The sequence below is a fragment of the Salminus brasiliensis genome, chromosome 4, assembly GCF_030463535.1.
Source record: "Salminus brasiliensis chromosome 4, fSalBra1.hap2, whole genome shotgun sequence".
NCBI lineage: Eukaryota > Metazoa > Chordata > Actinopteri > Characiformes > Bryconidae > Salminus > Salminus brasiliensis.
In genome coordinates this window covers 6774644-6798289 of record NC_132881.1, presented here as the reverse complement: position 1 = coordinate 6798289, position 23646 = coordinate 6774644, and the positions used below count along the sequence as shown (strand labels likewise).

General features: G+C 40.5%; 1 protein-coding gene across 3 annotated transcripts in view; it reads left to right on the top strand.

The window, feature by feature from the left end:
- macrod2 (mono-ADP ribosylhydrolase 2) overlaps positions 1–23646 on the top strand; it is a 931382-nt gene that overhangs the window by 876041 nt on the left and 31695 nt on the right. For 2 of the 3 annotated variants that reach the window (XM_072677423.1, XM_072677421.1), the window contains exons 11-15: positions 3543–3596; positions 3998–4039; positions 8328–8384; positions 14300–14392; positions 17113–17172. In XM_072677423.1, the coding sequence (XP_072533524.1) occupies positions 3543–3596; positions 3998–4039; positions 8328–8384; positions 14300–14392; positions 17113–17172 (306 nt within the window). The remainder of the gene's footprint in view (positions 1–3542; positions 3597–3997; positions 4040–8327; positions 8385–14299; positions 14393–17112; positions 17173–23646) is intronic. The other variant, XM_072677422.1, reaches the window with a different exon arrangement.

The window sequence follows — 23646 nt, the reverse complement described above, 5'->3', positions numbered from 1 at the left end:
TGGTGCAATGGTTTGGGGAATGTTTTCTTGCTACACTTGTGTTCACAAATGTGTTCCATGAACATGACAGTGGGTTCATTGTTCCTCAGTGGCCTTCTCAGTCTGCAATTTCAGATGATTTAAAACCCAGCCAACATGCCCATGTGGGGCTCACATGGGTAGAGCATGGGCTAAGTGGGTTCCATGTGGGCGTAGGCTCTGAGTGGGGTTGTATATACATTTTCATTGGGACCCAGTTGGGCTTCCCCAATGGGTCCCATGGTTACAGCCCACCTTGATCTCACTAGGGTCCCATCTAGGCCCCATATTCAATGTACAACCCAGATGAGGCCCATGTTTAACCCTGTCTTGGTCCCAATGCTGACCCTGGTGGGCATCCATATGTGGGTATCCATATTTTCAGTTGGGTTTCCCATTCGGCCCGAAAATGAACATGTTAGCTGGCAAACACAAGCATAGATTGCATAGCTTCACAACAAGGTTTTTTTTGTTTAAACTCTAGAATATGTTTAGACCAAGAATATTTAAGGAACCTTTATTTTTAAAGAGTCTTGCAATGTCTGAAAAGTATGAAGATGGTTATTTACTCGAAACTGAGCACTGGTGTCCAGTGGGCATGATGTTCCCTTATTACGATTCTTGGGGTGGTCCTCTCCTATTTTATTCCTTTATGGTTTTCAGTCCATTTATGATGTTTAGTGTCTTTTTTTAACTCTAGAATATGTTTAGACCAAGAACATTTAAGGAACTTTGATTTTGAGTCTCGAAATGCTTGAAAAGTACAAACATTTTTATTTACTCGAGCTGATAAAGACAATTCCTCTGCTTTTCAAACAGTATAACACAAGAATGTCAAACAGTGTGCAGTATTGATTATGCCTCATGGTGTTGAAATCTCTTGTAGAGGAAACTCGTTATAGTGCAATCTAAAACAATACTAGAGAACGGTTCAATGTCTGAATTTTAACCCTTATTAGCTGCTGTCCGTCTGCACTACACACTATCAAAAACAAATGATGAGCTCCCAGCTAAAGTCCTGTTTGCATAGCGATTGCATTTTTCCTGAATCTAGTGCTTTTAAATGTCAGCACAGGCAAATAAAACGGTCAGTAACAACAGTAACCAAGCACATTTTTAGAGATACGGCCAAAATACTGTTTGGTCCTTAGGAAACATAAAATGAAATGGTGAGGTTAACAGTGGCAACCAAACTGATGGGCCACAATAGTAAGTGAACAGAAGATACTTTCAGTCCTACTTTCAGAACATCCACTTTTAAACTATTGAAAAGATCAAGACAGCTCTGCAGAGTGCAGGCTCAGATGTGTCAGAGAAGGATAAAGAGAATAACATGAAGAGAAGAATACACCAGCATGACCTCAGAAGATTTACCGCGAGATACAAATCCCTGGTAGACCTCAAGAAAAGAAAGACCCGGTTATAGCTTGCTACAAATACATAAAAAGCCTGGGACAAAGTCCTGTGGACAGTGGAGATTAAGCTGAGTCTGCACCAGACTGATGGAATGGGAAACATGTGGAGTATTAAAGGAACTGCTAATTATCCAAAGACAAACAACCTCTTCTATGGAACATAGTGGCTTGGACTTGTATGGCTTATTTGTACTCACTATGACAGACATAGTATCCATTAGATTATATTAGCTCTGTATAACAATAAGTCAAACATAATGGAATTTGTGCGTTTTTCACATATTTTTATGCAGTCTACTAAAAATAATTCATTAGATTTCCTCAAAATTCTGTATAAAAATAAACTTCAGACACATGTCATGTTAATCTGTAAAGGAATAATAGAGGACATGATTGCAGGTAATTGATTAACCAGAAGCCTAGACGAAATGCAAAAAAATGGTTATGGTCTGGACACGGTTGTTCAGAAATTCATGAAATTTGGTTCAAAGATGAGTGGTGGTTGAAATAGTTATATATTTTTCATATTCATATTTTTTACAAATTACAAATTAAGTTCATTGGATTCCTTTGACAAGTGAGATGATAAAGTATGAAATCATGAAAGAATAGGGGATACTATATCTTGGTGATGCTTGGTTTGATCAGGCTTAAATTATGCACTAATTATATATATATATATATATATATATATATATATATATATATATATATATATATATATATAAAACGTAAATATAAAACGTATATATAAAATGTATCACTAAAGGCCCAGTCCTGACTACACAAATATGGTTATTGTGAGTCATAGGTGTAGTGCCTCCTATATAAAGTCATGTTTACTGCAGATTTGCGTCATGTGATTTGCATCGGCCCCTACGTTTCACCAGTTTTGCAGTTTGCCCTCTTCTGAAGAGGAATCTTAATGAGGATAACCGGTTTTAAGAAGTAAACACATTTAGAGTGGTTTGATGTGACATATATCATTTTAGAGAAAGAGCAGTAATAGGAACCAATCATCAGAAGCATTTCATCACAGCAAGCTATTACATACATGGTTAGAAATATGCTGCCAAGTGCCTGCAACACTGATTTACCAAAGTTTTGGATTTAAAGTGGTATAGATTGATCACGATTTTCCCGTTATCAGCTTTACTTAATACCCAGAAGAAATGTAGGTTCATTGGTCATTTTGCTCAGCAAATTAAACGACTACATTTGCATTTTAGACATCATAAGCCCTGGTTCCTGTCAGTACCACAGTAAAGAAACACTAATGACAGTGGGTAGGCATTCTTCCAGTGCACCATTTTACACTAAACCACTCAGAATTACTTCATTTACATCTCAGAGACTCAATTAAGCAGAAATATTAGAAAATATTTGCAATTCCCATTCTTGATTATGCAGAACCAATTAATTGTCTCAACAGTCAGTGGATAGCACCCCACCTGCCATCCTCCTAACCCAACTACTAAAGCACAAAGCACATAAAACATACTGAACACCTTTAAAGCAGTTTTCCAGGACCTGAAAGTGGAATTCTTTGGACTGGACAAATCAATCAACAGAGTTAAACCCATTGAGCATTTCACTTACAGAAGACAAGACCGAAGGCAGAAAGCCCCTGAGACTGAAGATGGCTGCATTTCAGGCCTGGCAAGGCATTACTTGGAAAGATACCCAGCATCTGGCAATGTCTATAGGTTGCAGGCTTCAGGCCGTCATCTAGTAGTAAACACAGCGGTTTTCTTTCAGATTTAGCATTTGTTCTATTATAAATGTTCCCCTTGAATGAGGTACTTTGTATGGGAGACCCATGCCTCCTATATGCTTCACCCGATATAGATACATTTAAATTGAGCTTCACTTTATCCTCATATTTTTTGTTTTGGTTTGAATCCAGTGACTCTGATTGCACTGCATTAGTAGGTGCAAAAATGCAGGTATTTCAGGGGCCTAAGAACTCGCTTGAGTAGCACAGACAAACATGTTGTGAACCCTAATGCAGTAGAGACTGTATCTAGCACTAATGAGCTGACCATCCCTGACCCCCAACCTGTGTTTGTGTGTGTGTGTGTGTGTGTGTGGTTTTGTTTTCTCGTCCAGATGCTGAGGAAGACCCTCCTGCAGATGTTGATATGGCGAGCCAAGTAGTGGGAGGTATGTAAAGTGCTCATGCAACCTGTAGTGGTAGTGTTGTGGTGCTTTACTGTTTAAATCGAATTACTTAATTTCATAAATACGTGAGAACATGAGAGAACATGTAGCAAACTTCATTCATCTCAGTGCAGAGCGCCCTCATAATTACGATACAGCATGTGCCAGCATGGCCAATAAAGACAAGGCCTTTCTCCATCAAACTTTGGGTTTTAATTTTAAGCTGAAGGGCTGATAAGATGGAGATCGGGGCGGCCGCTCTGCTGTGGGATTACGCACACTCTGATATGCCAGTGTGTTCTAATGATAAGATAATAAGAAATGCTTTTCAGGGCAGTCTTCCACCGCTGGGTGATTTTGATGAAAGAGAATGTGCTCCTCTTTATTTTCTCGTCCGATTCTAGATGAGGAAATGGAAACTGGCGGCACGCAAGGGCAGAAATCAGGTAATATCTCCTATTTTCCCAAGTACCCCGATTTCGGGTTGGTTTTCAGCCAGCCTATGTTGAACGACAGCGGTAATGAGAATAATAATTGAATGTTTTTGAAATTCATCTCTGTTCAGAGTGTTCCGCTGTATGACACCTTCCTGGAAAATGTGATAGTTTGGTTCTTTTTTTAATTCTTCATTGGAATGCCAGCAAGCACTAGAGGCTAATGGCCACTAATTAGCATTGTGCAAACTGCATGGCTGAATCATCAAACACCTCCCTCAAACTGCATTGTGCTGTGAAGTCATTTCAAATAGACTTGCGTATGTATGGCAAGCTGTTTTAGCCTTAAATGCCATCAGCATTACAAGCTGTAACTCAGTTTTTATTAGTCAAAATTCTACTTCAAAGTGTCAGCTTCAATATTTCAGATATTGACTGTGAAATCTTTACTAGTAGTGGTATCAGATCTACAGATCTAAAGTCAGGATAACATATCCTTAATTTAACCTTGACTAGCCATATGATTTACATAGAATTACTTTTTTTTTATCGGATCTAAATGTCAGAATAACTAAGTTTACTAGTAAAATTGCATTCACAGATATCACCACTGTAACTGTAAGTAATAAAATTCCTATTTTAGATATAAGTATTGTAATTTTTACTGTGCCACCACTGTAATACATTTTTACTAGTAAAAACTCTGAGATCTATGTAATGCAGTTTCAGTTATAGTATCAGATCTACAGATTTATCAAGTCAGGACAACATATCCTTAATTTAACCTTGACTAGTCATATGTTACCAATGTAAAAATGCAACTGTAAGATCTGTGTAATGCAGTTTTCCTAGTCAACTCCAATTTCAGATATTGACTATAAAACTTGTACTAGAAATAATATCTAGAGATCTACAGATCTATAAAAACAGTTTGACTAGCCATGTTGCCAGGATGACATGTCCCTTATGTAATTTGACATTTTACCATTGTTATACATGAAATGTTACTACTTTATTTACAATCACATTTACAAGTCCAATTAAAGTCCAATGGTTCAAAAGCCGATCTGCACCAAGAGCCCTTCAAGCTTCAAGTACGACTCGGCTCGACCCGCTACCCCTCAAAATCCACAGAAGACAAGTGTCCAGGCTTTTTTCTGTCCTGGCACCAACTTCCCCTGGGTGTCCGAACGGCAGAGTCGCTCACTGTCTTCTAACGAGAATACTTGGGCGAATAGCAGAGTACTATGTTCTCCTTAATGACTTGTGTGTAAACTAAGCTTAATTTGTAGTCTATTCAGATTAGCTGAGGTTTTTCTTGGGTAAATAGTGAAGCACTTTTGTAAGTTGCTCTGGATAAGAGCGTCTGCTAAATGCCTTAAATGTAAATGTAAATTAAAGATATTTTAAATTGTTGTCTAACTAATACACATTAATAACTATATTATCTTACTATGTACAATAATAAATATAGTATATTTTCTATTATAAAAAAATAGTAATATAAAAGGATAATATATTTTGAGACTGTACATATCTTGAATGCATATTGCAACTAGTCAAAACTAACTAGAATCATCTTGAATTAGTTTGATTTTGAATTAATATGTGGGCCTGGACTTTTTACTCTGAATTACAGTGTAGACATCTGGTATGACAATTTCTACTAATCAAAAAATCCATGTAGATATCTTTTAATTGAAGTAAATTGTAAAATTTAATTGTAAATTGTTATTAAATTGTTTTTACTAGTAAAAAATGTAATTATACATAAGACATGTAAAGACAATTATACATAAAAATGTAAATCAGTATCTGACCAGTAATGTGTAACTAGTTAGAATTTCATTAGGACATAAGTCATCCTGACAGTATGACTAGTTCAAATATGTATAAAATATCTGATATTACTAGTTGTAATTTCTATTATTACTAATTCTATAGTTAATACCTGGAATTACAGTTTGTTTTAAAACCAGTTGCTTTACAGAGATCTTGAATTTGAGTTTTTTGAGTTACTGCTTGTATTGCTAGTGGCATTTTAAGCTAAGCATTGCTTTAAGTTAAGACACAAGAACGCTACAAGGCTAAAATCAGTAGTAGCAGCAATGTAAGCAAGCCTATTTGAGATATGTGTTGTATGGGTGTGATAATTCATGCATGCTGTTTGCGTGCATAACGTCTTTACAAAAACCTCTATTACTTTCTGGCCGCATTACTTCATAACTGCAATGCAAAACTAAAGGAAGCAAACTCGTCCTGGCTGATCAACCACATTTAGGTTGAGGAGAAAATTGTATGCATTACATTTTGTGCCAGACTATCACTTTGAGTGTTTGTTTTGAGTGTGTGAGTGTGTGTGCTGCTCTTAGCTCTTGCCCCTGGAGGAATCGGGGTAGGGGGGAGAAAAGAGGGGGGGGGGAGTGCTCGTCAGCATAATGTAAAGACGTCAAAGTCTTTTCGCTCGACTTCCCGTACAGAATTCATTTAGCACGCGGCTGGCATCGGCTGGATTTGGCCTGTTTGTGGATCAGCTGCGCTGTCCTTGAACGTGTCTCATTACAGGCCGGCCGAGCGCTTGTCAGATACGGTCATTACTGAGGGACGCACAGGAGCGAGCATGTCTCTTTAATGAGACACCTCGCTCCATCTCACACACACACACACAAATTCAACTGCAAATGGGCTACTCAGATGTTCCGGTGTAACATTTGCAGATATTCATACTTATTCTTTTCTCTCACTGACACACAGTTGTTTGTTTATATATATGTATATATCTCATATGTCACTATGGACTTTGAGGATGCTGTCTGGAAAGGGAAAACCCCTACTCCAAAATCAAATATAGACGTTTGGAGGTGTAAAGGTGCATTCAACCCTAAGAACACTGTACCAACTGTTAAGCATGGTGGTGGTGGTGTTAGCAACCTGCTCTGGACACATTTCATAAACTGGATGGAAAATAAAAGGAGGAGGACACAACCTCAGACCATCAGCTAGGTGGTTGACAACACAGTTGGACAGTGACCCCAAACACACATCAGAGGTGGTTGTGCAATGGATAAAGAATGCCAGCATTACACTTTTGGAAGTGCCTTTCAAAATTCTAGAAATATGTGGACGAGGCCTTAAAGAAGTTTCACACTTATTTTGACCCATATTTGATTAGATTTTTCCTCATCTTATGGTTGTGAATGGTTACCCTTATCACTATTACTAATATTCTGTTTTCGTTCTCTATTTATTCATCCTAAAGTTTACATAAACACGGCTGCTCAAAAACATTTGCACACACCCTTTGTTATTCACTTGGGGTGAGTCTAGGCCTTTTCTAGGCCTTCTATAGGCCTACCTACCTAGTTGCGAGATAGCTGTGGCATTGCCAGTAATAGAACTTGCAGTCACCTGATGATAGAGCTAGTGCTTAGACAGTTGCGCCACCCAGGAGCCCCAAAGGTATGAGGTTTTGAAATAAAAGGAGTGATACGTTATGTTTGTACAAATGCTACATTCACTTGAAGAACATTATGCTTACATTTAAATTATGGACTGGTCTTCACACACTTTTGGACGTAATATGGCATCTGGCAAGATTTTAACTACTGATGGATTAAAAAAGACATTATTTAAGGTCTTTAAGTCTAGAGATAGAAAGTGATTTCATCTGTAGTTTTGGTCACAAGCTGTTTATATCTCTGACATTGTGACCACAGGCTATAGACATGCATTTGCATACCTATAAGCAGCAGCTTGTTGTTTTTTCATCTCCACATAATCGTGATTTAGTATTCTCCTCCCAAAATCAAGAGTTTCATCACCTTCAGGATTCTGAAGTGCATGGTTCATGGCTTTGCCATTGGCAAAGGCAAGTGTTCTGCAAAGCAACCTAAGCAATAATACTCAACAAAGAGAAAGAAAGAGACAGAACTTGCATAAAGTTTCTCAATAAGGAAAAGTGAGGCATTGCTTCCTTTACCTTTTTTTTTATATTGTGGTGGCTCTGGCTTTTCATGCTTTGCTATCATGTACATTTGTGTGTGTGTGTGTCAGGCATAGAGACATGGCAGCTGGATGACAGACGTCGAAACATTGCTGATAAAGTGTGCTCGCATTAAAAGAGCTGTTTTACGCCGAGTGAAAAGAACGGAGATTTATGCCCTGACAGATTTTGCCTTCATGGGGGCCATGAAAAACTGCCTCCAATACAGAAAGCCATTTATTTCCAGCCTTGACTGACACCTGTCTCGCCCAGCTTTGAGAACGATTTAAAATTCTTTATCTTGTTTTATTTCCCCAGAAAATGACACTGTGGCTGGTGAAAAAGGCGAGGATGAGAAAGAAACACCTGCAGAAGGTAATAATGCATCACTCATATTCCATCAACTGCCCAAATACGCCTTAAATATGTGTACTTCTGAAGGGCTGTGTATTATCATAAATGGGCTGTAAATTATGCTATTAAGCCCAATACATCTAATAAAGGTTTTGCAAAGGGTTCTTTGAGCCATACAACCATGGACAAATCAATGTATGGAAAAAGGTCACATAATGTGTAGGGTCTATACCCATTTAAGGGCCATCCTAAAACTCTACATTATAAAAGAATTAAAGATTCTTTACATTTACACATCTCATTTACAGAAATGGTGCTCTGAGGAACCATCCATTGAAGGGCCTTCAAATATCAATAGTTCTGTATATATGTGTGTGTATATATATATATATATATATATATATATATATATATATATATATATATATAGGGGTCCACTATTTTCTCATTAATTTTTTTCTCCACAGTATAGGCAATCTGGCCTAAATGGGCTAAATCAAAAACCCCTACTGGATAGACTACCTAGTTTGCTAGCATTCCTACCGAGCTAACTCATGCAATCGTTCCTAAAAAGTCAAAAAAAGTCTGTTACCGTCTATGGTTTGGCTAAATCTACTTTATCTCAAATGCCCCTTTACTTTCTATACAGAGCACAACACGTACAAATAGTGTACAGCAGAGCCGGGAATTGTGAACAAATTACTGAATCTCAAAGGGCAATATCCAATATCCATTGTTTTGTGGCAAGGGCCGTTATTTTAGGACCTTTATGGTAGACTAAGTAGGGAGTAGGGAACCAGTGGTGGAAATAGGCCATACAATCTTGTGTTGCAACCTGTAGTATTGTTAGCTTGTTTGATCTCAGAAGGGATCACTAGCCTAAACCAGATTAAATTGCATGGTTCTTTAGTGCCGTGGTTCTCAAAGTGGAGTCTGGGAACCTCAGTGGTCCTTGATGTAGAGCCAGGAAATCCACAAGTTTCTGAGATGATGTAAACTTTGACATGAGCCCAAAGAAATTGAAAGTGGTTGTTCCAGATGTTGCCAGTCCTTGTTATATACTATTTGGTTGCTACGTGGTAGCTATGATATCTCAAGCGGTTCAGAGGGTGATCATTGACATAAATGCTCCACCCCCCAGGTTCCAAATCACTCTAACCCCCCTAAGTACAGGTGCTCTATTCATGTTCTGTTGTTCAGGAGCCTAAATCTTGCACGGTTATCTGTGTGTGTGCTGTGCACTGTGCTCTACTAAAGTGGTCAGCTGTGGTCAGGTTTCTCCTCACCTCTGAAAAACAATCAATCCAGACAGCCCCCCTCAGCCCACCTGCAAGCTTTCTCTGCACGTTTGTGGATGTTTTGTCACTTTTTGCTGGGCGCGCGTGGGGCAAAATGGATGCTTTTGGCAGTAGTCATATTAACCGCTCCGCAGCAGACACAGGTGTTGGCTGGAACCACGCAGATGAATCCTGCCCCTTCCCATCCCATTTACAGGGAATGAAAGTGTGTGAGAGAGAGAGAGAGAGAGAGGCGAAACCCTAAGCGGCTAAAAGCATTAGTCTCAAACAGCTGCTCCATTTTCCCCCAAAACACAACTTGTGGGCCATGTGGGCCTTAGCAACAAGTCAGCTCTTACATCTGCAATTCCAATTCAGAAGATGTTAACCAGGAAAGGAATTATGATCAGAGGCAATTTTGAAGGCTTTGAAATACAATTCCTGTGTTTCTAACAGAAAGTACAAAATGGCTATATACATAGCTGTGAATGCAGCTGTTGACCACCTAGCAACTGGATGTATGCCCACTCAACAAATGGCCACGAGTTGTAGCCAGTCTTTAGATGAAAACCTTCACAGTGGTGCAATAGAAGCAATGAATTTACTCTCTGAGATCAGAAGGAAAAAGTTAGTTTTTTGAGAGGTACTAAGGCCCCATCCACACGTATTGTAATGCTGGGTAAACTAACCAGATGAGATAAGATCAGCAAGACTCAAAATTACAAACATATACACAAAACAAGTAATGAGACACAGCTGACACTGATCAGTCGTACAGAATAGTTCTTGATTGGTGGTTTGGGAACATGTGGTAGTGATATCAGGTTAAGGGGACTATTGGAAGCGTAGTCAAAGGAGTATAGGGAGGCAACCGGAGAGACTGAGACTGAAATATCGATTTTAGCCCAGCAGGGTGCTCTAACATCTCAGAGGTTGAGGTCAGACTCCTCAAGTAGCAAGTGTAATGGCTAAAGTAGACCTAAATACAGAGTGAAGATGAAGCGCATCCTCTGACAACAGGTTTACGGTTGGATTTAGGGTTTAGGATAAGGTTAGGGTTGGTTTATGGGTAGGGCCGGGGTTAGCTGCAGTGTTACTTTCAATAGACAACCATTTACAGACTGCTGCATTTAATAGACATTCAATTAAATGTTAGTTGGATGTCAGATGAGCAGCTACAAGGCATCTACAATGGACCACCCAAGTAGAGTGATAACAAAAACATCTACCATATTTTTGTTGTTGTTGTTGTCGTTGGTGACACCACAGTCTCTGAATTGCTCATGCATGGCTGATCAGACTGGAGTTCTGTAGCTTTTTCCAAATGTAAGTAGCTAACAACGTTCTGTCACAGTGCAATCAAACAGTGAACCCATGAACAGGTTGACATCATGATGTCAGCATTTTCCAAAAGCTGTTTTGTCCGTCCGCATTTGACGTAGCCCGTCCTTCACGGCCATCATTGGTCACTTTTATAGGACAGAGCTGTTGTTGAGCAGATACTGGTTAGTTGGTGCCTAAGTCTCAGCACACTGCTGTCCACCAGTACTAGAGTAGTACTGTATATGGCACAACAAGGTGCAGCTAGGGTAGGGGGTAGAAGTGGCCAGTGATGGTATGTACTCTATTGCACCATAACGATTTTACTACACTGTATTTTCAACAAACTATCAGTAATGAAGGACATCAGTGTGTAAAACATGCGCTAGATTTTAGTGCAGTAACAGCAAATAAGGAATAAATAACCTGCAAACTCACATTTATCCGTCCCTCTCTCCTGGTAGTCTCAGGTCATCTTCCAGTTCCACAGACACTGATTTCCATTGTAAAGCGGCGCGTCTCGGCCTTGTAGGAGCATCGTAAACAAAATTCATGATGTGTGATTACTGCAAAGTCAGCTTGGAGGAGTTTATCACTGCTCAGTCTGTGACTTTGGGAGAGGGAGGCGAATCACTTTGTAGAAATGTAGAGGAGGACTGCAAAATCGGAATGCTCTGATGAGAAAGAAAGGTTAGGGGTACAGAACTTTTCTTTGCTGTCATAACAAACCCTCATACTGTATCTCCGCAGTGGAAGCTTTATTGGGGAAACAACAAAATAATATTGTGTTAGTGTAAGAAATGCGAGTCATTATGGACCATTTCTGTTGGCCCATGCCTCATGAAATGCCTTTCAGTCTCAGAAGCTAACAATACTCAAACAGAAGCTTTTGATTCTTGTTTTTTGGCTCCAGTGATGTGCTTAGTGATTAGCAAGTGATTAGCAAGCACTGCATTGTAGGTCCACCTTGCTAGTTCACAAAGACTGTAGATCATCAGTTGATTTTTCTAGAGCTTCATCAATAACCTGTTTCTGACCACAGGATTGTGTATTGACATTGATATTTGTGGGTGGTGGACTACTCTGAACCTAGCAGTGCTAGAACCTAGTTCTGAACACAGCTGTTCCTCATGGACTTTCTCAGAGTCACTGCTGGATTGAAAATCTTTGGTCTACCACCCAAATAATCTTGTCATTAGCGGGCCTCAGGTCAGAAACTCACCGTTGAATAAGCTAGAGGAGGGCATGTGACACATCAACTTGGTGGTTCCATTGACTGGGTGGAGAAGGGGCTGATGAATTGTGCAGAAACACACAGGCAGTCTACAGCCAGTAACTGTACACCTACAACATGCACCCATATGATGAAATGGCCATTAGAGAGAAGTTCAGGGTAGTTATGTCTAATAACCTGGAACCTCAGTGTACATAATGGACGTTCTGAATCGGCCAGTGAGTGGACGTCCAAGCTACGAGTTTCTGTTATACTGAACAGACTGTACCTCTCACAGTTACAGAGTGGCTCGGTAATGCAGGCCAGATTTCTCCACGCTACCTTCACGGTACACTGTCACATACTAAATTATGGAATGCCCCTCTAGGCTCTGTGGTCAAAGCGCTGCAGAGCTCACTCAGGGAATGACCGGCTGTCTTTCACATATATCCTTCACACTGAAGCAGTAGAGGAAGCACAGATTTTCCCTACAAAAAAAAAACAAAGCTGAGGTTGGGAGGTTGGAAGGTGGTCTCAGCGTCTCAATAGCCAGCCAATAGTGTAGCATCAGACACGCTAAGCTCCCCCTGAATGATTCTTCTTTAATGGAAGCTTTAATCCTCGTACAACTGAGGAGCTGACTCGCACACACCGGCAAACACTCACACACCACCCTGCCAGCATGCAGCTCTCTGCCAGTAGGAGGTAGGTCATGGCGAATCGGGGCTTAAGTTATGCTCGGTTTGCCGTGACGCTGAACAGTCATGCAAGGACGCTCCTCGAGCTCTCTCACATTAGGGCACGGCACTTTCCAAAGGAGGAAAAAAAGGGGGGGGGGGGGGAGCAAAGGGAGTTCCGTCCAGCCTCTTTCTCTCACCCGGCTGCTTCTGGATCAATAAGGCCTCCAAGAAGCTCTCTGGGGGCCGTTGTGGGAGTGTGTTATGGCAGCCTCTTGCCGTCAGCTGCCTCGTGGAGCATGGGAAAGAGTAGGGAGTGAAAAGATCAGGTGTGAGCGCTGTACGCTTGAAGGACTCGCTGTGCTGACACAATACCTGTCCGTCGTTCCATATGAGAAATCAAAGAGCAGTGTCAAGAGTAATTAACTACTTCTAGGCAGGCGAAAAGTTAAATACCATGCAGAGCTACCAAGATACCATGTAACGTAGAAGGAACAGATTTGGAAAAATGTAGCCAACTCTTACCAACAAGTGTCTTGTCTATAGCCAAATATAACCTTTCTCCCAGTTAACTAGAACACTGTTGGCACACCATTTGTGAAGTGAGGAGTGAAAGGTGAGGGGTGAGAACTCCCAACTGTGAAAATAGTTGACAGCTTATAACTTATAAATTAGCTACAATATTTAAATAAACATTTAATCGTGAACCTCCAGATGTCTGATGGTTACAGTTCGGATTTAGGACCAGGGTGAGAGGTTATTCAACCATCAAGGTGGCTGCAGCAACTATTTTAGCTATGCAATATCATTTTTATGGATAGCAATATACTAATAGTGTCGGAAACCATGTATCAGGATTTCTGCATTGATTGCTAAACTACACTTGGGGGAGTTTTCTAATGTAGTGCTAAGTACTTTGTTGAGTAGTTCGTAAGATAGTTCTTAATTAATAAAACAAGTGTTTCCCAAAACCACAAATTAACAACCGCTATTAACGACTTTACACTATTAATTCAGTACTTCTTGAGGTTGATTTTGCCTGCATCAGTCTTGTCCAGTGTTCAAATCCCTGTCCCACTGAAACCCACTGCATTTCCAGTCTTCCATCTCTTTTAAATGAAGCATCTATGGTCATTTAGCTCTTAAGGGCACTCATTAACACGCAGCTGTTCACTTACTTTTTCTAGCCTGCATGTTTCTAGCCTGTGGATGGTTACTCAGTGTGCTCAATTAACTCATCATTTCGTCTCGTCTTGCAACTGTAAGCAAGTTCATTTGAGATAACAGCTTTGTGTGGAGTAAGACAGTGGTGTTATGATTTATGCATAATGCTAATTGTCAGACCGCAGACCTTCAGTGCTTGTAAGCTACGTTAGCCGTACAGCTCCAGGGTAAAATTAAAGCAACTAACTTCAGTAAATGTGACAAACCTTTGTGTGTGTGTTTAAGTAGAGGAGGATGGGAAGCTGGCTGGAGAGCGCAAACCTGAGGAAGAGAAAGAGAAACAGGAGCAGAAGATGGGAGAGTCAGAGAATGCTGGTGGTGAGCTCAACACTTTCCTTTTACTAAAGCATCAGCATTGAGGTCGCGAGGCCTTCTACTGTCTTAACAAGCAAGTGATTACCAGCTGCTCATTACTACATTATTCTATAATCACTAGAGTGATTTAAGCATAATGATCTATATTCACAATATTTCAGATGTACATTATTGTGCCCTTATTAACCCCTTAATGTAGAAAGGCTTATCACACAGTAAGGTGTATTATTCAGTAACCACAGGGACTTCTGTGCAAACTGGTGGGGCTATTCTTTGCAAATAGAAGTTTGCGATAATATTTAAGGGATTAAGCTTCATCAAGACAATAGCTGATAACTAACTTATGAATTCAGTAACAGCTTTACCCCAAGTCAGCAGTACCCCAATAATAACAATTACAGGCTTTTTGTGAACAACTTTTTATTTAGTAAGAGAAGATGAGCAATGGGAGATGTTACAGACAATAGATGATGGTATTGAGTCCTAGGTTTACATACACACAGAATAATAAGACAAAAACATAAGACATAATTACACTAAAAAATATGCCAATAAAAAAGAAAGAAGCCTGTTATAAGAGCTTTCTATTATGACCAGTAATATCTGATCTCATATCAATGATTTTGCCTTATGCTCCCTGGAGTCTAGTAAATGACCTCTAATGTATTGCAGTGGACAAAGTTTTGGAAATCCAACTACATAAAAGAGGTCAAACCAAACCTGAAGACTGCGTTTTTAGTTTTACAGCAGTAGGAAGAGAGAGCCGCTATGAAGATTCAACATTTAAAAGACTATCAAGACCTAGTACATTTGATAAAACTAAGGTTACCCTAGACTAGAGCTTAGATATAGGAGGACAATCCCAAAACATTTACATTTATGGCATTTAGCTGACGCTGTTATCCACAGTGACTTACAAGGTCACTCTTAGTACAGAGGAGGGCCAATGTAGTGTTAGAAGTCTTGCCCAAGGATTCTTATTGGTGTAGCGCAGCACCCAGACTGGGAATCGAACCCTAGTCTCCTACGTGGTGTGGTAGCTCACTGGCAGGTAGTGGTGTTATCTGTTGCGCCACACCAACCACCGGATTAATGACAGTATGGATGATCGCCGCGCTTCAGAGGAGTGGTATATACTCTGAGAATAAGCTTAAAGTGAACCAACACATGAGATGAGATTTCTTAATGAGAAAAATATAAGACATGACTTCAGACTCTGTCCCAGTCCAGAGTGCTATTCAGCTCCCCTTCCCACACTGTACAAGCATGTGTTCTCTCAGGAACCTGAGAAATCAAGCACTTGTACACACATGAAGCCTCTCCTCTACCGATTGGCCAGAGGGTGCATAGACAAGGGGGCATTCAGGGAGATCTTCCAAGGCAAGGAATACTGCACAAATTTGTAGGTATAAATAATAAGATCCGTCCTCTGCTATTCATAACAGGAAAAAATGAACACTTGGGCATTTGTGTCTTTTGACAACTTTTCAAACACTTTTCTAGTACTAACCTTCATGAAACATGGGCTTCTGTAAGCAACTGTCTGAAGATTTGAAAATGAAAGTAATCGATGGCCAGAAGGCAGGGGTAGGCTATAAGAAGATAGCCAAGGCCTTGAACTGTGGCGGTCAACAGGAGGACTGGATTACTAAGAAGAAAACACTCCGAAAATTCCTCAAATGCTGGCAGATCAACCACAAACCTGTATGACTGACAAGATCCTTGAAAGTTTAGTCAAGGGGGTGGTGTACTGTTCCGCTGTGCAGCTTTGCTTTCACAAACATAATCTTCATGGCAGAGACATACGATGGACACCGTACCTGCAAACTTACAGTACAGAAAGTGTAGCTTACAAATTGGTAAATCAAATATTTAGAAGTGTAATTTGGGATTTATTGAGTAAAACATAAAACCACAGAGCAGTGGAGTTCTACTTGACATATACCTCTTGCTTAATAAGGTAATAAAGAACAGCCAGCTCATTGCCAGCTACTGCCTTTATGAAGCTTAAATGGAGTATAACAGGTCCAGTATAACGGCTAAGGCTTAATATGTGCATTGCAAGGGCATCATAATCATCCCAACAGGTTCCATCTAGAGCCTTCTCAGGAGAATGTAGCACCACCTTGCAGCTGCACATTGAGATTGATGCTGTATGCATAAGGTGTGTTTAGTTTATGACCACAGAGGAATTTGGCGTATAGTGGACCCACCCTCAACCTAGGCATGACCATGATACACCCGTACCAACACCATACCCACCATGTTATTCACCAATGATGAATTCAGGAGACTGCACCCGACAGCAAACCTATACAGTAGACTTATAACACGTTCCACCTAAACCTATGCCAGTAGAGTCAAACCTGGTGTGTTTATGCACATGCCCGATAAACGGCATCCACAGCTCAAGGCGTCCCCTCGCTCCTCACCTGGGTCCTTGATAGATTACTCAAACCAAGGCACACATATTCGCCCTCCATTCACAAGTGGACTTCAAATTTGTCGCTGGGCGCCATTATTAAAAATGATAACTGTAATCTCGCTGCCTGCTGGCCATACAATTTGGAGCTGCCGGTTTTCAATGGGGTAATAAAGAAGGCCTGGGCTGTTGGCCTGTTTGAATTATGAATAAAACAGTTGGAGAACTGAGTGTGTTAGGAAGGGGGTGGATTTTTTTAATCCTTTAATTTGTTAATCCGTCTTCCTCTCTCACCAAGCAGACAGCGGAGAGGAGAAGGCTCAGGAAGCTCCCGCAGACCCACAGGCAGAGCAAGAGAAAGGTAGGGTCAGCTGCAATCTTTCAAAGGCTTTTACTCTTACATATAAAGGTGCCACAAGACTTCTGTGGAACGATGCCTTAGACTAACAGTGTTAACATCCCCTGTTAGCAATTCAGTGGACGGTTTTTTAAAGACATGCAGTTTAGTTCAGGATTCGATTGGAAATTTGTGATTAACAGTTAGCAGTAGGTGCCAAAAAATGTTCTTTGGTGGAAGAAGAAGAACTTTTAGGACCTTTCAGTTGACTTACAACTGCCCTGTAAAAAGTACTGTAATCATTATCGAGTTGTTTGTTAATTATGGGTCACTTTTATTTTAATTGTTTATTAGATTACTAAAATGTAATGATTTATTAAAATGTTTTTAAAAGTTGCTGTTTGAATTGTTGACCAGCTCATTGTTAACATTGTTTACTAAATAGAGTGATGAAACTGATATTAATGAATGTACTATTTTGATAAATATGTAATTTGATACCATTTATAATAACTTTATAATGGGATTCAGTTGTGAATAATAATATTAATATTTAAGAAGTACATATTACCCATTAACATTAACTAAGCATTAAACAAATGCCTATTAATCACATAATCACATAATAGCAGAACAATAAATAATAAATAAAGTTTTTAGGCTAAAGGCAATATGTAATATTATATAATAAATTCATTAGAATCAAATAATTAAATTATTGTTAACTACTATAGTTAGTGATTATGCTTCTAAAATGTGGTGTAATTCATATAGTTATGCATATGCTCATGTGGGCTTGGTGGGTTCCAGGTGAGCATGGGCTTAAAGTAGGTTTGTACATGCGTTTTTACTGGGCCCCATCATTATAGCCCACCTTAATATCACATGGGTCCCATCTAGGCCCCATATGAAATGTACAACCCAAATAGGTCCCATGTTTAACTCAGATGGGGCCCATCGCTGACCCTGATGGGCATCCAAATCTGGTGCCAACGTGGAACCTGAAAACCGACCTTCTGGTTCTTCTAGAAACCTTGTGGAAATGGTGTACACTGTTAAAACTATAAGATCCTTGAGAACCCTGTGGAGGTTCTTCAATTTGAAACTGAGGAGGAACCTTTTAAAGTGCTTTGTGGAATCTCCCAGAAAAGGTTCCTTAAAGGTTCCTCAAAGCACTGTGTGAGATTCCTCTGCAATTTCAAATGGAAGAACCTCCAAAAGTTCCTCAAAGATCTCATACTTTTGACAGTTGCTGGCAAACGACAACCTTGTATCTCCATTATTGCTGTTTCTTTTTACTTTTTTACTTTTAGCTAATTTACCTGTTGTTTTTATTGACCTGCTATGAAGTATTCCCAATTCTATAACAGTTGCAGGTTGTTGTTGTCGCCTAGAACCATACATCCAAACTTCTTTAAGGAGTCCTGAGCTCTCTATGAGAAAATATGCAGCACTGTGTGTCCGCAGTATAGTCAGTCACATACACAGTAAACATACACACACAATGCAAGAAACTAAAAATCCAAACCCACCAGTAAACAAGCTTCATTTGTAAAGGGACTTTATGTTCCACTGCTGATACATGCAGGTGGCCTTTCGCATCCTCCCTGCTCTCAGCTTCTCCCGTGAACAAAGCAGCGCAGACGGCTCAGTAACTTTGTGAAACACGAATTAAAATGAAGCTCCTTTAGCCCACAGCCACATATAAATAAATCCGGCTTTGCAAAAAGAGAGTGGAAGCGGGGTGGTCACGCAGAGCCGCAGTGCCGAGCCAGTGTTGCTAGACAGGTGAGATTTAAAGTAATGGCTGTGGAGCTTCAGCGGCTCCCGCGCTGCCTGACTGTCATGCAAAGCACACCCAGCCTATGAGCACATGTTATTGTTCACCTTCATTATTAAGGTAAAAGCGCTGCACTGTCTTCTACTGTATTTTCAGCTGTAATATATACAGCCTTCCATCGCACACCAGCCATATTAGCAGCTTGACACAAGTGAGTATTATTTTTGTGCAATGTGAGAGAAAAACATCAGTATCATCAGGCGTTAAAAACATCATCAATTCCTAAACTTCACACATATTATTTAAAGATATCTTTCCTATCATTGGGTTGTTGTCATTGGGTTGGCTGTTATGTCTTTAAACGAAAGGAAATATTATATTATCTGACTTATTATTCTGTAAATACTAAGAACCTAATAGGGTATTTGGAACAGTATCATTTGGCCCGGTTCATGTAGCAACCCGTTTTCCCATAAGTAGCATTTGGAGGGTCTGGAGGTGATGTGCTGCTCTCCAGTATCAGCAGCAGCATATTCTCCTGTCACCATCACATTTTACTGTTTCACCAGCTTTATGGGGTTTCTCTAGTGGGCAGGGTAAATTTTTGTAATGTCAAATATGATCAGACTGATTAGGACTGTTACGTAACCGTCTTGGCGTTTATGAATTGGCCAGTTTGGGCCTTTTTTTCTTTCCTTTTATTGGATAATGCATTTTGTGTGCCCCCCTATATTTTAAAGAACATCATTTCAGCTACATTATAAGTTATAATTCTGTTCTTGGGTCCAACTGAACAATAATGAAGTGGATAACCTTTACATGACCTCTCATTTTACTTATTTTACTAATAATTAGGACAATAACGCAAATGTGGATGTACATTATGTCTTGTTCAAACCAGATATCTGTGTAGAAATGCTGCTTCTTTTAACGCAGCTCAAAATGATATCATAAGCATTCTGAAAGACAAGGTTGGTAGCACTGGTTTGAAGTTTTCTGGTGGATACAGAAGAATATATGATACATTTCGCATCAAAAGCAACAAATAAACAAGATGCAAATTGCATTGAGAGAGTCTGGCTGCTTTCCAACTTTAACATTAAACAATATCTGCATCCAAGATCACGATCATATCAGAATATTATGAATATTATGACCACCCCTGGTTTGGAATAAGCTTGGCCCGCTCAACTTACCGTACAGGAGCACTGTGTACTTCTACAGTTCCAGACTGTAGTCCATCTGTTTCTCTGCATACTTGCTGTTAGCCTCCTTTCTCCCAGCACCCCACAGGAACACCAACACAGAGCAGGTATCATTTGGGGGGTGGGTCATTCTCAGCACTGCAGTGACAATGTCATGGCGGTGGCAAGTGTGTTTAACTGAGTGTTGTCCACTCTATTAGACGCTCCTACCTAGTTGGTCCACCTTGTAGATGTAAAGTCAAAGAAAGAAGCTCATCTGTTGCTGCACAGTTTGTGTTGGTCATCGTCTAGTCCCCCTTCATCAGTGGTCACAGGACGCTGCCCACAGGATGCTGTTAGCTGGAATTTTCTGGTTGGTGGACTGTTCTCAGTCCAGCAGTGACGCACTGATGTGTCTGGTCCGGTTGTACCAGCGCAACACACGCCACTAACACCACCATCATGTCGGTCAGTGTCACTGCAGTGCTGAGAATGACCCGGCACCTAAATAATAGCTGATTTGTGGTGGTCAGTCCTGCGGGGTCCTGAGCATTGAAGAACTGTAGAAGACACAATAGACTTACAATGCTTTGGTTAAATCTCAAGATAATTCCTGTCCGTCATCTATCAAAATTCATAGATGCCGTTGCTATGGGAACGTGGCATCATGACCAAAAGCAATTTAAACTTGGACCTGTAAAGCTACATCAAAAGCCCATGTTACAGTTTACTGTCTACCCCACAATAATAGGTCGTGCCCTCTAGTTATAAGAGTAAAGTGTGAGGCCAGCGAGTGTGTGGGTCTTTAGCACACAGGAAGACAAGGTAGGTGTGTGTGGGAGGAAGAACGCCAGCCACTGGCGACACACACCCACATGCGCATACACAAACACTCAAACACCCACATATATACAGCAGCAGTTCATCGGCCCCAGAGAGGGAGATAGAGAGAGAGAGAGACTGCTCGGAGTTCTTTCCTTCTCTGGGTCTCTGGCTCGCTCTCCCTCTCTCCCTCTGACTGTTGTTTTTGCAGCCTCTAGTAATGTTGAAGGTAACGTGAAGTCCACTAACGTTTTTCCCCCCCACAACAAGTGTTTCACACACATCTCTGAGCCCCCCAACCCAACAAGTCTCCCAACAAGACTTCACTCAATCTCCCTCAGGAAGGCACATTTATTGTTTATTTAAGTGTTTGTTCACTTATTTATATGTTTACTTCTCTTGGCTAAACTCTTTTTACTTCTCTTTTTTTTTTTGCACTCGAGTTTTGAAACTCCTGGGTGCCTGTGAGCCACGGAATTAACTTTTTATAGCAAGCGAGAGCTGGCTTTATATAGCACGGCAGTTAATGTGCTTAATTTAGCGCTCAAAAAGTTTCTTTTGTAAATTAAATTAAGCTGAGACACTGGTACGACCTCTCAGGAAAAAAGTGTAAAGCGTATTACAAAAATGTAAGAGATCAGAATTTTTTTTTTTGGCATTCACTGTATAATTCAGCAGTTTGAAATTGTGGAATTTAAACAATATATCAGAATACTGTGTCCACCTTCCCAATAGTGGGAATAACCCCCTTGGCTTGGATGATGCTAGTGAGGCCATGTGGCATGTACTGTTTTAGAGGATGGATGGTGTTCATTATGAAGGCTAACTGGTCCACAGTAGTGCATCAATTGCTCTGTACCGCAAGTCCATTTTCGGTACATCTTCACTAGGCCGGCTCTAGAACATCCATTGAAGTCCATTGCAGTTGAGCGGTTTCTGAGATGCTACCACCATTCGCCCACTGTCGCAGGCCTATCCGAACATATGACCAACCCTGGTTTGGAAAAATGCTTGGCCCAGGTCGTCACAGATGCCACATGTGACAGGATTTGCTCCATGTATAAGCAGTCAGCTGTGGCAGACGTCCAAACTATCATCATTGGCAAAGGGTGCGACATGACTGATGTCCAAAAGGGCATGATAACAGGGTGGTAGCATCTCAGAAAACACTAACTTGTAGGATGTTTCAGAGCTGCTGTAGTGAAGGTGGACAGACAAAATGGACTTCTCGCACATTGAGAGCTTTCCAACTACATAACAGCGGTGCCCCACAGGCCATTAACGCCAGAGGTGAAACGACAACTCCAGGCTGTGAACCAGTTAACCTCTATAATAAACACTGTCCATCACTTCAGGGGTGGCTATTACCACTATTAGGTAGGTGGTCATAATATTCTGAGATGACTGTTTAGATACTTGAGGATCTTTTCAATCATTCTCCTGTTCTTGCAGTTATCCCCTTTTCAGCTTCAGCCTTCTAACAAATTGACAGTTGTGTTTCGGATTTCCTGGTATTTTGTGGAATCCATTCATCCAAACACCCATTTAATATTGCCACAATCCAAAAGCATGATAGATCCACCTTTATGCATCACATTTGGCAAGGTGTTGTTTTTATTAAATGCAGTTAATCTGAGTTTTAATCTGTGATGGAGTCTGAGGTAAGGTTTCCTTCTTATGATTCTTCTATGAAGATGTAAAGTGTGTGCAAGCAACGCTGCACAGTAGAACAGTGCACCAGCATACTTGACTCAGGTCAACCTTCCTGCAGGTTCCTGGAAGTTCTACCTGAAGACTCTGGAGACATAAGTGCAGTAAAGGCTAAATTGAATTTTGACAAATAATAAGATGGGAACAATGTTAGCAAGTTAAAACTGTTTATTGGTAGAGAGAATCTTTGGCATAGGCCTCGTCGTCAGCCCAGATCTCTCGCAGATGCTGCCTAACTTAGAGGCATGAGAGGCTTGACGTCACTTTTAAAAACAGCAATGTAGCAATGAAGTCTAGAAGAACAGGTGGAGGTTGGCGATTGGCTGAAGAAAGGTGATACTGCATTAGAGTCTCCTGGTAGAACTTTCATTTGAGCTTGCCACAGGGGAACTGCCACAGTTCCCCATAACTGCCATTTCTTAGTAACAGTCTGCACTGTAGAATCTTCCTGCAGCCTTCACCTACTTTCTAATCATCGATTACTGCACCATGTCTGAAGACTCAGAAATTCTAAAGCTCCTAACTACATATGGTGGCAAGTCCCAACTGCTGACCCAAGTCAGAGACAGTCAATAAACAACACTTTGGGTGCCCAAACTTTTGCATAGGCCACATTGATCATTTTATTGTCTTTTTTATGTTCTGAAAGACAAAGTAACTGATTGATTAGCAACAGAGGCTTTGTTTGTGTGTGTGTATATGAATGTGTATCTAATCAGGCTGTTAAGAAATGAACTCAGGTGAGCAGATGGTTGAACTAAACAAATCCATATAATGACTGAAGTGCCCAGAGAAGACTGCAAAAAGCCAAACTGCATCAAACCTGTGATCCACTCACATCCCCAAACCTCGAGCCTTTCAATCAGAAGTGATTGTTCTTAGGGCAGTTTCTGACTCCAGTCTCCTTTTTCAGCAAGTGGAACGGCCAGTGAACTGGATTATAGAGATTAACTTGGCCAGTTTGTCGTTCTGCACGATGAAGCACTGGCTGCTGAGTCTGGA